We start from the raw sequence: 16,897 nt of genomic DNA, 5'->3' as shown, positions 1-16,897 counted from the left end.
TTTGGCCATTCTTGAGGTTGGAAAAACCTATATAGAAGAAGAATAGAAATTGAAACAATTGATAATGTTTATTCAAACTAAATGAGATGATGCATTGATACGATATAATTCCATATATTTTCAGGGTTGGACCAAATTGAAAATTTTCCCCTTTTTTTTGGCATGGAGAATTTAACCATTCAGTTGAATTGACAATCTATGGTTGCAACTTGCAACAGCTAGCTCTATCAATTGAGCCATCTCCAAGGCCAAAAAAATTCATATATTAATTCTCATCTGGCTTAGACCTCACCTTTAAAATGGATTTCAAAGATTTTGGCTCATCTGTTTCTTGGTCAAATGAACCCACCTTTTCTGTTCTTTTCTTCTTTTTACTTTTGTTGCTGGTTGCAGGCATCTCTTCTACTGTTTCATTTATGCTGACCATTTTCTTTGGAGGTCGAGCTTCAGGTGCAATTGAAGACACTGCTGCTTCCTCTTCAATTTTCTCTTCCTTTGATGGTGAAGAAGAAATGCCATCATCACCCATTTCCTGAACATTTTTATGATTATGAGCTGGATCAGGCTCTACTTCGGCATGCAAACTTGTATCTTCGAGTGGTGGTTCTTGAGCCATGGGGTGTGTTGCTTGGTCAGTCATGGAGCTGGATATGGCTGACGCAGCACCGGAGGTAGGTAATTGAGCTGGAGACTGATGAGAACCACGGCCTAAAGTTACACTTTTCATGGCATATGTTGCTAGAAATTTCTTGATGAAGTTGTAGAGCCTGTGGCAAAGGCCAAGAAACCTTTGATCCATTTCTGGGATATAATTCTAAAAGGGCCTATGATTGTTTAAGAATCTGATCAGCAAATGAGAATGGAAGGAAGGTTAATTCATTTCATGGATACTTTACTTGGAAGCAAGAAGAAACTACTCGGGAGAAATACTTTTCTTTTCTTAATGGACTTCCAAATGTCAAAACCCCAAACTTTTGTCCATCTTACCTACTGGCCATTGCTTCTACACAAAGCACAAAGCCCGATTGAAGCAAGTTATAAATCCTAGAACATAATTCTGAACTAGTTCTTCCACTTGACTCGGGAGAGAAAGATGATTTCTGGGAAGACGGCATCGATTCGTCGATAACAGCGCCGTGTTAGGAACAAGAAGGACTGCGTGAGGAGAGAAATTAGAAAGATAGGGCATTAAATAATAAACTGCTAGTCATTTTATATGGTCTTCAAAGACGTCACGCCAAAAATTGAGTCTATCAAAATGGGTCTATCAAAATGGATAGATTATATTGACTGCATGAATTTCAACATGGTCAGCTAACAAGATTGGGTGGCAAGTATCCGTCTGCCGTCAATAATAGCTGGCATCACATTTTAATTCGTCCACAGAGGCGCCAATAAGCTCCAGGATGAAAGAGAGACTTCTCAAATACCCAGATAGAACGAACAAGAACCTGCAAAACATGGGCAGGGATTACATGGAAAACCAAAGCAGATGAGACCACACTTGGTAACAATCATGGTGCATCAATAGTGATTGATACATGATATATCTATACAGCAATGCATGTGAATACTGAGTTGTATACCATCTCAATGGGACCTGACTCTACATGAATGCCTTTTCATTCCACAGTCATTTCTGTTATATGCAAATTTTTTTTTTACATAATATAACATTTCAAGTTGGTTAATTGCAGAATCTCAAAGTACCTAACTGACCAATCTGAATTAACCCTCAAGAGATTCTTAATCTTAACCACTTTGAGTTTTAGCAGCTTTCTAGAATGTGGTTAGAATATTGCAACAAATTATATCAATCGAAAGAAGATGAACTTTAAAGAGTGGAAAAAATCAAGTGTCAATGTCATATCAATATTACTAAAAATCAATACCTCCTTAGTTTTATCCCCAGCAACAACAGCACCTTTTGAATCATATGCTTCAAATTTCTGCCAAAACAACAAGACACTATCCAGGTCAATCCATGATCAACAAATGGTCCTAGATATATTCAATAAACAAGTGGTCGTGTACAATTGTTGCTGCAGCATCAATAACAAAGGATAAATTTCATTCAAGAAATAACAAAATATTAAATTCTTGGTCATGTTTAGGTATGGCTGCAATCTTGCAAGAGCAGCACACCAAGGATGGATATCTTCAAAGTATGGGTTGACTGTGTTCTGTTTTAAATAGGATCATCAATATGCATCCACGTGTGTAGCCATACAAAGATAGAGGAAGTTGAAGTAGAATAAGTTTACCTCCTTAGTCAGGAACTCAAGCGTAAGTTGTACGAACACTTTATTAACATCATTCTTATCAACACCAATCTGTAATATAGAATCACCAAAAGCCAGGACATTAGTTAAAATAAAGAACAGGTGACACTGATAATTAATTACGATTAGGGGTGTATATCTGTATGTCTCCTCTACTTTCCTAGAGAAATCTTGGTGATACAAAGAAAAAAAAAAGGGGAGGTGGGAATCCACCATATTACAAGTTACAACCTTATCTAAAGGGTCACATATGTGCAACAATAAGAGCTTTCCAACTACAATGCATTCATAAATTAAAAAAATGGATACATCTAGATCAACTGCTGCAGCAATTCTCGTAATTCATGGCAGTTGAAAATAATCAAGCTGAGAAACCATATATAACATTTCCTTCTACCAAACAAACATCGCAAGCATCGGTCAGCAGCTTTTTCCTGTCATTCTAATCTGAGTATCTCTATTTAGTTCACAAAAAAGTAGGACTTCAAATAGAATATGGGGACAACTAACACCTTAAAAGAAATAATAAGTTGGATACTAACCAGTCGGGCTCGCAAAGTTCGTATTTTAACAATAGGTTCAACCATCTCCCAGTAAACCTTACTCCAGATAGACTCCCTTTGCTTAATTTCATTCTTGAGTGCCTATCAGAAATCAAACAATGTATTTTGTAATATTGTATAAATTAGAAAACAAGATGCTGTTAATAGCCTAACACATGAAAAACAGGTAAACATAAAAAACTTAGAGAAGCAACAGAATGACAGCTTTAGAAGGAATAGAACCATACAGAGAACATATTCTCCGTGACTGCTTTCCGTAATGATGTTTTGTCACCATTTGCTATTAGAGTGTTTATCTGTGAGAAATGAAATTAGTTACAGCATGGTGAGAAAGAACATCAATGGAATTTTACAAGCAATAACCCAAGAAAATATAAAATAAAGCAAATTTGCGGATATATTTGCACATATATTTCGGAACACCTTAGGTCCCAGTGCAATGATAGCCACAAACCTAGGCCATGAACCTAGTACACAAGTTTAAAGAGTAAGCAATATAATAGCAATAGCAAATTCAGGACAGTGGATCTGCATACCTCCTTGTATAGTTCTACGGCCTCCTTATAGAACTGGTTTTTTGAGTATCCAGATCTCCTTAACCTAGCAATCGCATAGGCACTCTTGAGCTGCAAATAAGAAACTGGAATGTAACTTACAAGATAATCATGCAGTGAATCTCTCCAAGTCTATATCTACATTTCTACATTGCAATTTGCACATGATTCACCTTACCACTATTATGTACTTAAGGTATTAAAAAGAAAAGCAGAAGAGAGATCTTTCAGAAAAATAGTATATGATAGTCAGATGTTGTCACAAAAAGGATGGTCCTGGCATAGGGTGTTTAAGAATATACAATTGAGTTGGAACAAACTATATAAATTATGCAGGATGGTTACCTCAGACTTGATATCATCTTTTGTTCTTCTCCAACCGGTTCTTGTGAAATATCTGATACACAACAGATCAGAAGACTCCTGAGGGCAAAGTTATGTTCACAATCTGTTTTTGGAAGTCAGTTGAAAAGGCTATATACGATAAGAATGTAAGTCTAATGAGAATGAACCACATGATTTCTAAACTTCAACTACATATTTTGCAACTTGAAGTTGGACTAGTTCTCCCTCGTTGATAGAAACTTTGCTTTTACTTTCAGAGAATGGCATCACCCATTTGTGCCAGTAAATGACATGGCAACCAAAACATTTTAGAATTTAAGCTAGGCCTAATCTTGAAGTTATTAACCTGGTTCTCAAAACAGCTATGTATTGCAATGACAGCCTCCCAATTCAATTTTATGAATTTTTTATCTGCATCTTCACAATATTGCTCCTGCTTGACCAAAAAACTTGACTATTGGGTTCAACAAGATAGATACTTGAATTTGACAATAGTGCTATAGGCACTTATGGAAAAATTCTTTCAAACTGAACCTATGATTTTGATTCAGTAAGAAAACTACATTGCAAAACCTTTATGCCTTAATAACAACTACACAGAAATCAGACTAACCTCTTCCAAAATGTGATTGGTTCACCAGGAGCATAAGGCTCACAGACCAATCCAGGGCTAGTAATGGACAATTGAGCTCCCTGCATTGAAAAGGACATGAGCATAGGCTTAAATTACTTTGTGCAGCATGATCATAGAATAATAAAACACCATTATAAGTTCATATATGGTCTAAGTAAGAACAAATCAAAAAACACATATGCATACAAAATGTATGGTAATGGTGCACCATAAAGGAAACAACCACCAGTACTAATTGAGATAGAAAGGTAATATTGAGTAGGGCCAGTTCAGAAGGTGTCACACTGTTTTCCGAACTTGTGCAGGGGCTTTTGCTTGTGTGGCTAGGAACTTTTTGTCATTCAAAAAGATCAACAATTCAGCAGCCTAAAATCAAATCAGACAAAGATACCAGATTAACTGTCTTAGCAATATAACATCAAGAGCTTCAACACAAAAGAAAAAAAAAATTATCTGACTTTGCATTTCATACTTCAGAATGTTACCATGGTAGAACGCAGTGTCATTTTGTTTCTAGAAGTCCAAGGAATAGCATTATTATCTGTCTTGTAAAAGCAATAAGTTGTGCCTTGGCCTTGGCCATAGAATTGAGGAACTGCAAACAATGAAAGCCATTTAAAATTATTATCAAAAGAAGCACTTTTTTGGTGACAAATAACAAAAACTCATTATATAAACTAAGCTTATGGGATTCCATAGAAATTAACAAAATTTTAAAAAAATTGTTACCATTTGAAAACCCTGTGGAATAGCTTCTTGAGCTCCTAAGCCTGAAAAGCAAAAACCTAAGCTTTAATACCAAAATAAAAAAAATCCCTTTAATAGAAAAAAGGGTATTCTTTGATTTTCTAATCTAATTTCCCTCTATTTCCTTCATTTTCCCAGTAACCAAACATTGTAAAGTAAGTTCTCAAAAATGTAAGACAAACCCAAATATATATATATATATGAAGGGATTTCATTATTTAAAAAAATAAATAAAATCAATCCATTTTCGAAGGTTAACGATTTTCCTTTCATTTTTGAAGGAACCAAAATGGTAAATTCCAAGAAGGAAATGAAAACTTACAGAAACGAAGAAGATTGTTGAAGCTCAAAGGTTTGATAAAGAGAACGAACAGTGTTGATTCTTCGTAAAAGAGCCATCTTTTTCATCAAAATCAAAGCTTCAAAGCTTTTTAATGGTTCTGATTTTGGTGATCTTAGAGAGAGAAAGGATTTTTGTTTGTGAATTGCGATTCTTCAAGGGTTTAAGGAGAAAGTATATGGTAGAACGCGGCTTCGTCAAATATATATGCAGCTTAACGTTATGGGTATGATGGGCCCGTCTTGGGCCTGGGTTACTAACTGTGACTCAATGGTAGCCCAATTTGTTTAGATTTTGGTTTAGTTTTTTTTTTTTTTTTTTTCAATTAAAAAGAAAAACAAAGCCCATAAAAATAATTTGAATACCAGAAGAATTTACTAAGCAAGTTTTGGTTTCTCAATCAAAAATTATCTTTTATGCTACATTGAAACCTTTAAATTTAGTGAAGACGTGACCCTTTTTTCAAATTTACAATCAAAGGCAGATGTAAAATGAAAAAAATATATATATATAAGAAAGTTTAAAGAAAAAATTTTCTAGTAGATACCACCGAAAAAAATTCTGAATCTGTCACTATTTACAATAAATTTTATGTTACAATGAACTCGAAATTTAACTCATTTAATTCGTGTAATCATTTTAAGAGGTGACATTCAACACATTTAAAATTTAAATCTTAACATTTATAATCTTTTCCTTATTCTAAATTGTTGCTTCATTTATATAAAAAAAATTGCAATACCTTACATTGTCGTTACTATACAAAAATACACTGAATAAGATTTTATTACGGGACAAGAAAAAAAATTATTATAACATCATCAATAAATAAGAAAAAAAGAAAATTTTAATGCTTGCAGATTTCCATCAGGTTCCTGAAGTTTCATCAGCTGCACTAGTGGGTGAACCAGACACAAATGGAACAAATCCTCTTCCACCAAAAACTGGTCTCATGAATCTATCATCAAAATTTCTCCACAAGTAATGAGCAGTCCAAGTGGGGTAAGTCAATAGCAACCTTAAACTACTTCTCTTAGGGGCTGCTGGTTGATTCCCTCTCAAATCACTTGGTTCACCATTTTCAACAAACAGAATTCTCAAGTCTTCTAGGCTGGGAATGTCAGCAGCATCTGAAACATTTGGTTTTGCATGTCGTAGCAGCATTGCTTCGATCAATGGCTTTGTTATGGAACCAAAGACCTGCTCGAGAACAAAAATTTCAGACCAATGTTCATGACAGGACAATTTCAACTTATAGCAAAAGTAGGATATGAATTTATGGACTAATTAACTTACCACTGTACTGAACAGGACAACAATTATGGTTGAGGTGATCATTAGTGCTGAATCTTCTATGTTTGTGTCCTCAGAGTTTGAAAACTGCATTTGAGTCATTTTGAACTTATCAACAAAGGGTTTGAACCTTGATCCGTTGGATATACGTTTTAAGGGTTACTTGCATAAATCCACTTAACTAAACCTCGGGTTTAGAAATGGGATAATTTACCTTGTTGTAAGACAGTGCAATAGTGACTGCACCTCTCATCAGGCCTGCCCACCACATTATAAACTGAGAATTCAAAGAGTTAGAAAAGTTGGGATTAGAACTGTTTGACAATGGCTGTATGCTTGGATGGTTGCATTATCACCTGTTGTCGAAACTCAATCTTCGAACTGCTTCGGTTTCTAATACAATTAATGAAATTTGCCAGAGGGTATACAAATGCTGCCCTTCCAACCAACACCAATGCAAGCAGTGTTGAACTGACAGCAATTGAAGTTCCTGCACTGAATCCAGAATATGATGCAAGTAAGAATCATAAGATATTCTAGCTGCTCAATCATCCAAGTTGCATATTGGAGTTATATAGTTAAGAGGAAACTGAGTAATTTGCTCAAACGATAAATCAGTAAGAATAAATTACCTTGCACTGCTAGCTTTCCATTTGTTAATGTCGAAGGCATCCATGCCAACATATAGGAATATAAATGTTTCTGCAATGAATGAAATTGTTGCAAATGCATGCCTGGAATCATCAACCAGTATGAAGAATGAAGATTAAAACATGTCAAAAGGAAATCCATCAAACTCATTCATTGTTAAGTATGGAATCAAGATCGATTTCTATGTGAATGCTTTTACTTTGTTGTTATCCTCGAGCTTTCAGTAACATTATGCCATGTGTAGTGTGACATGACAATGCCACAGAAAAAAACTGTCAAAATCCCACTCAGACTCAGTAGCTGCAAGAAGAAAGTAAGTTTATTACATCTAAGAAATGTACTGTGGCGGGATTTTTTCTTTCGGAAGAAAAGGAAATGAAATTAAGAAATACTTTTGAGATTCTCTTATTCTACCTCAGCCAACATATATGACAAATAAGCCATGATCATCATGAGAGCAACTTCCCGATCTGTTGAATGCCTATATTTTAAGAACAGAAAGCCATTGCTTATGAATTGTCTTGAAGGAATATTAGCAACAAATGCATCGACAAACGACCGAAGGAGGGCATCCATACCTTCCAAAGTAAAGCGTTTTTATGATAAAAGCACTTAAAAGTCCTGCCTGAAACATTGGTATTGAGTAATTTAGCATTTATTGAAGCCTCATTAAACCCTCAAAATACTAACTTTAAATTTGGATTGAAATAAGATGAAATTGTGTGGCTGATTTGGTTATGTGGCTCTAGTTAGACTTGAGAATTTAAAACATGGTACGATGACACAATATGAAAATGATATGAAGATAATATGGTTTAAAATTTTAACAAAAAATGTATATGGATTTAATAAAATCAAAAAATATGTTTCATATTTGACGTATTGATATGAAATATGACATAACAATTTTTGTGTTTTACACAAAATAAGCATGACATGGTTAAAGGAATTGCCAATCCTAGCTTTAGCTAATTCTAGAAGCTCTAAGCAAGGAAATTTTGGATAAATTCACACCAGAGCACTTGTACAAATCATCTATTCGAATAACAGTAAAGAAAGAAAACTTGTTTTCCTGACTGGAAGAAATTAAAAAAAATTCAAGGGATGGACTCAGCCTAGAGCTGCGACTGAAAGAGCATGCAAAAAACTCCATCCCCATAGGCTATATCCAAAAATTAAAGGAAAAAAAGGGAATCATATTCGTTGAAAAATCTCAGTAATTGAAGCCAGATGTGATGATCACTTACTAGTATACCAAGAATGGTACTGGAGAAGAAGAGGTAAAGAAAGGTCCCCAACAGTTTCAAGGCTACTATGGCATCGATGTTGTCAAAATCAATTGACTGGACTGAATTGAAAAGTACAATAGAAGTAGCATCATTCACTACTCCCTCCCCAAATACAACACTATAGAGGAAAGGTGTTTCATCTTGATTCAGAACCTTTAACACCAGAAAACAATTCATGCATTAATTTCTGCAAATTTATATTTAAACAAATAGTAGAAGTTTATCAAATATACCTGCAATGTACACACTGAATCAGTTGCTGACAATATGGCACCAACCGCTGCATTAGGAATCTGAAACTGTCAGTGCTGGAGAATAAAAATTGCAGGCAGCATATGAAAAGGATGAATCTCCATTTGTTATATTCATATCACCTAAGTAATCTTGAGTATCCAAGGATGTCACACCAATTCTCCTGAACAGCAAAAAGGCACCTGCAATGTCTCCCAAAAATATTAACCAAGTTAGGACTTTGTTTCTAGAGCATATCAGATAACAGAATCAGTCACTGAACCTTTCACCATAAGCTATTTATCTGACTATGTGCAGTGACAGATCAGGATTTTTCTTTTCCTGGAGGTGTCCGTTTATAATATATACATAAAAATTGTGACGAATTTATCAAACTTATTAACGGAAAGGGTTTTGGGTTGTCAGGGAAAATTTTTCCTTTTCTTGTTTTTCAATTTTGGGTATGTCCATGTACGCTCCAGAGCATTTGAAGTCCTGGATTAACAATCAACATTTCCAGGTAAGTAGTCAAGAGAATAGTAGATCTTACCTATTGATACGAGGCAGAATGAAATTACAGTACCAAAAATTCCAAACATCAATATTATTGTGAAATTCTTGAAGAACTGCTTTTTCTTGACCTGGAATCTGCAGCCAGATTTTCAAATTAAGAGACAAAAATTGCTTCCAATCTTCATTTATGGAACATACTAAGCACCAAAAAATCTGCATCCCATGTTTATTTAACACAAACCTAAATTCAAACACCTGTTTTGAAGCAAAGATAGCAGATTCATACCCGGCATTGAAAATTATTGGAGGAAGCAAATAAAGGAAGAACAACTCCTCACTGAACACTAGAATCCGAGAACTACTGCTTTTACTCACTAACAATACCACAGCTCCAGCACACAGCCCCTACATCCAGACCACACAGAAATCAGTCGCAACTGTTATATGCACCAAAACAATGGCCAAAAATTGAAGCTAAAACCAACTTTGCATACCAAAAGAAGTGCTGTAATAGACTCATTAGCCCACCGGTTCTCTTCGAGTAGATGTCCTACAATGATACAAGCACAAAGAAGTGAAAAGAAGACTGTAAGTGCAATGATGGTGGTAGTACTAAGAAAATCTGATGAACTTTGGACTGCTGAAAGATGTGACATGGCTTCAAAGGTGGACATATTTGAGGGTCTACAGATGAAATTTGCATTCACAAGAAGAGTTGGTTTTTGATGCACTGATTGCTTCAGGGAACACTAGAAAAGTTCATATGAAGCCTCTGGAATGGTGGCAAAGATTAAGGGTTCAATTTGAGTTTACACAGATAGTCTTGGTTCTTTCATTTTAAAGCAACCGTTGGAGGGAAGACTGGTAGGTACATGGGTAATGTGGGGATTTTTTTTTTTCCTGTGCTATCACCTACTATCTGCCATATGTAACAATAAAATTCTGCCACGTCAAATTGAAAATACTAGGAAATTATTAAAGTAACATCATGCCTTCACTCTTCTTCGAATTCTCTACGATGCTTATCAAAGGCTAAATTTGATAAATATGAATATTTATGCATTTATTTATATAAACTATTAAAATTTATATATTTATATCGTGTTTTATATAAAAATTATGTATTATAATTTTTATTGATATGAAAATATAAAATATATTTTTTTATTTTGTTAAATTTATATATAATTATTATTAAAATTTTAAATCGTATTATGCATTTTTGTGTTTTTTATTCGTATTGTACACATATTATATTACTATATTGTATTTTAAATTACAAGATCTAAAATTTAATTTAACAATAAGTAAAATTAAAATAATTTATTTTATGTTTCATTTGGTATCATGATGAAAAAGATTTTCATTATATTATAAGGATCTATTCATAAAATGATATTATGACATAATAAGAGTTTTTTTAATTACGATACCAAATATATCTTTAATTGAAATACATGTTCTTAAAATTATATTATTAACATAATGTAAAATATAAAATTTAAATTTTGCATTTCATTTTATCGATTTTTATATTTTTATTATTTATGCTAGAAAGTCTAAAAAATTGCACTTATACCCTTTTTTTTTTTTTGTTCTATAAAGGATAAAGGAGGAGGATGAAATATTTTAATTGCTTGAGCACAAAGAGTAAAATAAATAAATTATTCTTTTTTAATTGGGCTTAAAGCTAATGTAAGGAAAATTAGGGAAATAAAAATGGAAATTTCCATTTTTTTGGGCATAACAAAAGTGAACTTCCGTTGAATTTGTTGTGTCATGTCAAGAATTCACTGGTGGGAAGTCGGTGAATAGGTGAGTCAACCTACAGGAGATCAGTACTGCTTAAGGGTATGTTTGTTTGATACAGCCATTAGTTCCAAGAACCCTAGAATGCTTAGGATTAAAAAAAGAAAAACCCCATTGAGTCATTGAGGCGTCGAAACGTGGCCATTTACATCCATGAATGTTATAGCCAGCCTAGAGGATTAATCATGGGCAAAAATTAAAGCCTAAAAATTAAAAGTCAAGGCTCCTTTTGCAATGACTAAATCATAGTTAAGTATTTCCCCTTAAATCAATAATGTAGAGACCTTCAATATATGTTAATAACCTCATAATTTCAAAAAATAAAAAAATAAAAAAAAACCTCATGATTTCAATGCTATATATTTAAAATGTAATATATCGTCGATAGACATATGTCTGTTGATAGAAAATGCAAAATATATACATATATATATATATATATATATTTATATATGATAGTTAAAAAAAAAGGAAATAATTTCTTTTTTATTTTAGCAAATAATTTCTCACTTCTGTACTGGAAAAAAGAATTGCTGCATTTCCTTAGGTCCTAAGAAACATATTTATTAGAGTGGGGTCGAACTCCCTCTTGAATATTTTTTCTGGAAGACCAGAGCTAAGCCCGGCATGCATGCACGTACAATTGTTATCAGAAATTACTCCATTTTCATTGCATTTATGAGTCAACATGACATAGTTTCATTGCATTTATGTGTCAAGGCCAATGAGTTATTGAAAATTCTTGTCAGTACACTTGTATGATGTTTCATACAAGCAAAATAGAATCAGGCAGGTTAATGTTACTTTTGAGTCATCAGATATGGTGTTAAAGGAATGAAATGAACAATTCTAACCCAAAAATATCAGCAAACTGTGCTTAAAGGTCATCAAATATACCACAAATGAAGAAGTTTATATTCAAACTGTTTAAGCTTTCTGCTGTTTTCAAGCTGTTGTTTCAAAAATGTGTCATCGACCCAATGTGCAATTTGTTGTAGAATGAAAGTTGTTTGAAAAGGCAAAGGGCTGCCCACATGAAGTCAAGGCCAAAAAGGGCAGATGAATCTCTGATATGAAGTCTATAACAAGATAATGACCAGAGAGCAATTCCCAAACCAATCAGTTTCTTGTAAAAACTGAATATGTGGTTCAACAAACCTGCCTAATATGTTGCTGTGCAAATGACAACAGAACTGTCAATGAGATTGCTGCAGAGCGTAGCTTCACTCCATCATCATCCTCTTTGGACTGTGTAGCAGTTGCTCCAGCAATAATAGCCTGCAACAAAAGTTAGCTCATTAGATATACAACATGAGACTGATCAATATGTAAGATTTTTTGCATCAGAATCCCAGTAAGAATTGTATTCCTGAAATTTAGCTGACAGGTCTGAGTATCAGCCAAAATGCAATCAGCCTTAAGCTTAATCGTTCATGCACAATCTTGAGGCAATATGCCATGCTATACATTGGCTTATCTTTTGGCAAGATAAGAACTATTGTATCATAATTACGGAAATGAATAACAGTCATATTAACAACAAGAGTATTCATTCACACACCTTTCCACTGTTAACTGCAGCCACCACTGCAATGCGTTGCTCATCTCTTCCAAATTCATAGAAATAGTAAGTCCTGACATGAATCAAGCATTTCAGTAGCATACATCAGAGTCAGATACAAAGATAGTGCACTTCATACAAATGCTTTAACAACTTTTCTTCTACATTATATTCCTTATCCTTTGTAACTTGGTGGGCAACATCCTTCCAATGCATTATCGATAGTTTATAGTAGTCCTGGAATATCAAAACTATAACTTACATGAAACCTTCATCTTCCTTTATCTTTATGGTTTGGGCACTGTAAAGAGTTGCTCCACCTGCCATTGCATCAAAACTAGAATTGAAGACCAATGGTAATGATGACTGGAGTCAAGAAGAAAGCTAGTGTTCATTTATTCCTACATAATACTTGATAGACAGAAATAATTACATTTTATGGAACCTAAATCAACATGGGACATAGATTTTAGTCATAACCATCCTGGTACAAAGATTTTAGCTGCCTCCTTTATGGAACCTAAATCAGTAATATCTTGGGCCTGCTCAAGTAAGAAAAGATCTTATAAGTTCTCTAGAAAGCTGACGGCAAAATACTCCAAATAGATGAAACCGATCAATCCAGGAGATAGGGTAACATGGCAAACATTACATACTGTAATCTAATAAGTTGAAAACCCGATTGATTGGTTAAAATAGACTGATACATTAACGGTAATAATTTAGGAGAGCTCTATAATCCATATATCCAAAAGTTATGATTCAATATCATTTTGAACTCATTATATATGGCATGCATTGATTGGCAACCATGGCAGAAATCTGAACATTACAACAACTGATATATATGCTCTCGGAGGGCTAATCCAGCTCTAATAATAAACCACATGACACAAACCTCCAGAAAGGTGATTTTGAGTTGATTTGTTGAGCGAATGACAACACTCAAAACCTCAGATCTGAACATATACCAATATGACAGATTTCAAATACAAGCTGAGAACATGAGAAGTTTTACAGAACAAAACTCTTTTGTGCATGGTTCATCCATAAATTACTCCTAGGGAGCATAAGCTTCTGCATATCTAATCATACAGAAAAATAAACGAGCATGAAATGAAGAGATAAGGGAAAGGAACATGGTATAAAACTGCATACCCATCAGTTGATGCAAATCGTGCTGCAAAAGTCCTAGGCTTTGCCTTGTCCCCGTACAGAGATGCTCTGGCATTAAAATCCTACAGACATAGAGCAATTGAATAATTATATCAACAAAAGCAACAAAACTCTATTATCTTTAGAAATACTGATCATAATTTAGTATTAACTCCAATATTATTTTCCATAAACAACAAAAATTTTTGGTAATGAGTGCAGAAGCATCTCTTTTTGCAACTTGATGCCAAACCATAGACAGCAAGAATATAAGCATGCAGCAGATTTAGCCAGAATAAAATATTAAATTGAAAAAACTATGCATCAAAACTAATGGCCATTGAGATCAAATTGAGAGCACAGGCAATTAGTACCATTAAAGTGCATTAAAGTACCATTTACAAGTACCTGAAACTATCCGAGAATGGCTACATTGGTCAGAAAGTATATATAATCTCAATTATTGAAAGAGAAGGAAACAGAATGCAACTAATTGCAAATTTGCAATGCCTGTTAAATACAAGTTTCTTTTTTTTTATCAGATGAATATATGTACCTCAGGCTCCATGATGTCCTCAAACTCAGGAGGAATCCTGATGGCAAAATCGTCACCATAGAACTGGAATCAAGATTTGGTATTGGCAATATTCAAAGCCGGCTTGGAAGATGTAGAAGTCTCAGCTAAAGATAGTGGAACTGGGATTTGTTGGGCCCATAAAATGATGCAGAATGAAGTAGCATTAATGATGAACTGTCTAGTATTGAGAGTTTTAATGATATTGGTTGGAACTGGAGTCTTGAGAGTGGTACGTTTGGCGTTTGGAGGGTGTAGAGACAAGGAGAGAAGAAGGGCCATGAGGAGGGAAAATGGAGTTCTTGGTTGTTAATAGACGAGTAGATAATGTGGGACAGTAACAGGAGGGCATTTTATTTTATTGAAAATGATGTACGTCTCAGATAAGCACTTTGGGATAGCCCTGATAAATTATGAATAGACCAATATAACCTTGTTTATCTTCATTGGTGAGGGACGTTATCCTCCAGAAAAAATATGGCCAACCAATCCAAAAATGGACAAATTCCAGACCACTCAAACATTCTAAACTCAACAGAAACGAGAAACACATGGAAAGGGCAATGAAAAATTCTTTCTTTTCTCTCTTTTAATTCTTTCAAAACTTTTCGTTTCTCTCCTATCCACCAGCTGGTGAACAGTTAACATGGAAACCATTCTCTCTTCTCACTCTCTTTCTCCAATCTTGAATCCAAAAGCATCCACTTCTAAGAACCTTTTGTCACCTTCACTTCAACCAAGACCAGCTTCTCTCTTTCTCTCAAAACCCTTTACTTGTAGCCGCAAAAAACACACTTCCCAATCACTAAGACCATCTTTGACAGAACCAAAAAATTGGTTTGTTCATGCACAAAAAGGACTAGCAGCTCTAGCTATCTCTTTGGCACTCAATTTTTCTCCAGTCTTGTACATTGGCAATGCATTGGCATCAGAGTTTGATGTAATTAATGAGGGGCCACCAAAGGACTCCTATGTAGTTGATGATGCTAATGTGCTTAGTAGATTGACAAAATCTGATCTGAAGCAACTTTTATCTGATTTGGAATCAAGGAAGAACTTCCACATTAACTTTATTACCGTTAGAAAGCTCACGGTAAGATCTTGTTTTCATAAATTGACTGGTTTACTTGTATAATTGTGAGTTTCTGACTACCATGAGATACCTTGCTGGTTTCTTATTGTTCTTTTACTTTTACATGTATTATACATGAAGTCATAATAACAATAATGCATTTTCTTTTACTTTGAGTTTCTCATCAACAGTGAGAATATTGGATTGCTTTTAACTTGTGAAACATATGTAAGTTTGAGAATTATGATTGAAGAAATAAATTTGATTTCAGAGCAAAGCTGATGCTTTTGAGTATGCTGACCAAGTTTTGGAGCGCTGGTATCCCACACTTGAAGAGGGTAGTAATAAAGGTATTGTTGTGCTTGTTACAAGCCAGAAAGAAGGGGCGGTCACTGGTGGACCTGCATTTGTCGACGCTGTCGGAGAAAATATTCTTGATGCTACTGTATCAGAGAACCTTCCCGGTAAGTTTTCTTTTTGTTACTGAAACTGAAATTGAAAACCTTATTATATTCCTTAGTCCTGTACTTTGAAATGTTTGAAGATATCGAAAACATAAGAATTCAAAGATTACTGGGGGCAGATTTAATGGTATGAATCTGTAAGTTCTTGCCGCAAAACCATGTATAATATCTTTCTTTTCCTTTCATTTCTTTTGTTGCAGTTATACTGACCATACTGTTCTCTCAATTGCAGTTTTGGCTACGGAAGAAAAGTACAATGAAGCAATTTACAGCAGTGCCAAACGGCTAGTTGCTGCCATTGATGGACTTCCAGATCCTGGCGGCCCCATGTTTAAGGAGAATAAGCGGGAGTCCAATTTTAAATCCAGGGAAGAGACAGAAGAGAAACGGGGACAATTCAGCCTTGTAGTTGGAGGTTTGTTGGTGATTGCTTTTGTCGTTCCCATGGCACAATACTATGCTTATGTCTCCAAGAAGTAATGTGTATCTGTCACTTCCCTCTAAGCAGTAGTACAGATTTTTGGTTTGTATTCAAAAAACCAGAATCAATATAATGTTTGATCTAAACAAAGCTGTACCATAGCACATGATCAATTAGAATGCTTAAGGCTGCAAATCAAAAATCGAAGCCAATGAATGAATGAATGAATGATTTTAACTGCCTATCATTTAGCATAAAAATTCAATGAGTATCACTTAAGTCGAATACTGGATATTTAAAAATCAAGCCATAGTAAATATTCCAGTTTGAGAGTGTAGCTGCATATGCCACACATATATATAAACACTCTGCGTATAAATAGTCTACCTTTGTGTCAAT

The 16,897-nt window shown here is 34.5% G+C and overlaps 5 protein-coding genes across 6 annotated transcripts; 1 reads left to right on the top strand and 4 right to left on the bottom strand.

Moving 5' to 3' along the window:
* Positions 1–49: 49 nt before the first annotated feature.
* Positions 50–799, bottom strand: LOC149514919 (uncharacterized). The gene has a single exon (XM_089743058.1). It carries the CDS (start codon positions 797–799, stop codon positions 266–268), a length of 534 nt encoding a protein of 177 aa, XP_089599184.1. The 3' UTR covers positions 50–265.
* Positions 800–1,188: 389 nt separating this feature from the next.
* Positions 1,189–5,653, bottom strand: LOC111293929 (Mitochondrial inner membrane translocase complex, subunit Tim44-related protein). 2 transcript variants are annotated; one of them, XM_022886995.2, is made up of 12 exons: positions 5,448–5,653; positions 5,108–5,148; positions 4,864–4,973; positions 4,664–4,744; positions 4,358–4,437; positions 3,745–3,796; positions 3,382–3,471; positions 3,073–3,141; positions 2,825–2,926; positions 2,265–2,333; positions 1,893–1,949; positions 1,189–1,451 (listed from the first exon to the last, which is right to left on the bottom strand). In XM_022886995.2, the coding sequence occupies exons 1-12, from the start codon at positions 5,531–5,533 to the stop codon at positions 1,365–1,367; spliced, it is 924 nt and encodes a 307-aa protein (XP_022742730.2). In that variant the 5' UTR covers positions 5,534–5,653; the 3' UTR covers positions 1,189–1,364. The 2 variants fall into 2 exon arrangements, with proteins under 2 accessions (XP_022742730.2, XP_022742731.2); XM_022886996.2 differs by lacking the exon at positions 3,073–3,141.
* A 140-nt stretch (positions 5,654–5,793) lies between these two features.
* LOC111294120 (sodium/hydrogen exchanger 1-like) lies at positions 5,794–10,280 on the bottom strand. Its single transcript, XM_022887301.2, has 14 exons — positions 9,937–10,280; positions 9,729–9,847; positions 9,480–9,577; positions 9,073–9,132; positions 8,932–8,978; positions 8,657–8,851; positions 7,988–8,034; positions 7,824–7,890; positions 7,609–7,709; positions 7,391–7,492; positions 7,115–7,253; positions 6,973–7,035; positions 6,762–6,845; positions 5,794–6,665 (listed from the first exon to the last, which is right to left on the bottom strand). The coding sequence occupies exons 1-14, from the start codon at positions 10,114–10,116 to the stop codon at positions 6,333–6,335; spliced, it is 1,635 nt and encodes a 544-aa protein (XP_022743036.1). The 5' UTR covers positions 10,117–10,280; the 3' UTR covers positions 5,794–6,332.
* Positions 10,281–11,902: 1,622 nt separating this feature from the next.
* LOC111294124 (uncharacterized) lies at positions 11,903–14,956 on the bottom strand. The gene is made up of 5 exons (XM_089743059.1): positions 14,524–14,956; positions 13,971–14,050; positions 13,075–13,132; positions 12,813–12,885; positions 11,903–12,529 (listed from the first exon to the last, which is right to left on the bottom strand). The coding sequence occupies exons 1-5, from the start codon at positions 14,580–14,582 to the stop codon at positions 12,401–12,403; spliced, it is 399 nt and encodes a 132-aa protein (XP_089599185.1). The 5' UTR covers positions 14,583–14,956; the 3' UTR covers positions 11,903–12,400.
* Positions 14,957–15,063: 107 nt separating this feature from the next.
* On the top strand, positions 15,064–16,742 carry LOC111294123 (UPF0603 protein At1g54780, chloroplastic-like). The gene is made up of 3 exons (XM_022887306.2): positions 15,064–15,634; positions 15,885–16,077; positions 16,310–16,742. The coding sequence occupies exons 1-3, from the start codon at positions 15,188–15,190 to the stop codon at positions 16,555–16,557; spliced, it is 888 nt and encodes a 295-aa protein (XP_022743041.2). The 5' UTR covers positions 15,064–15,187; the 3' UTR covers positions 16,558–16,742.
* The last annotated feature ends 155 nt before the right edge of the window (positions 16,743–16,897 follow it).

The sequence above is a fragment of the Durio zibethinus genome, chromosome 14, assembly GCF_047325235.1.
Source record: "Durio zibethinus cultivar Kanyao isolate XHJ-2024 chromosome 14, ASM4732523v1, whole genome shotgun sequence".
In the NCBI taxonomy this organism is placed as follows: Eukaryota; Viridiplantae; Streptophyta; class Magnoliopsida; order Malvales; family Malvaceae; genus Durio; species Durio zibethinus.
The sequence above is the reverse complement of the archived record's forward strand: the minus strand, read 5'-3'. Positions and strand labels throughout refer to the sequence as shown.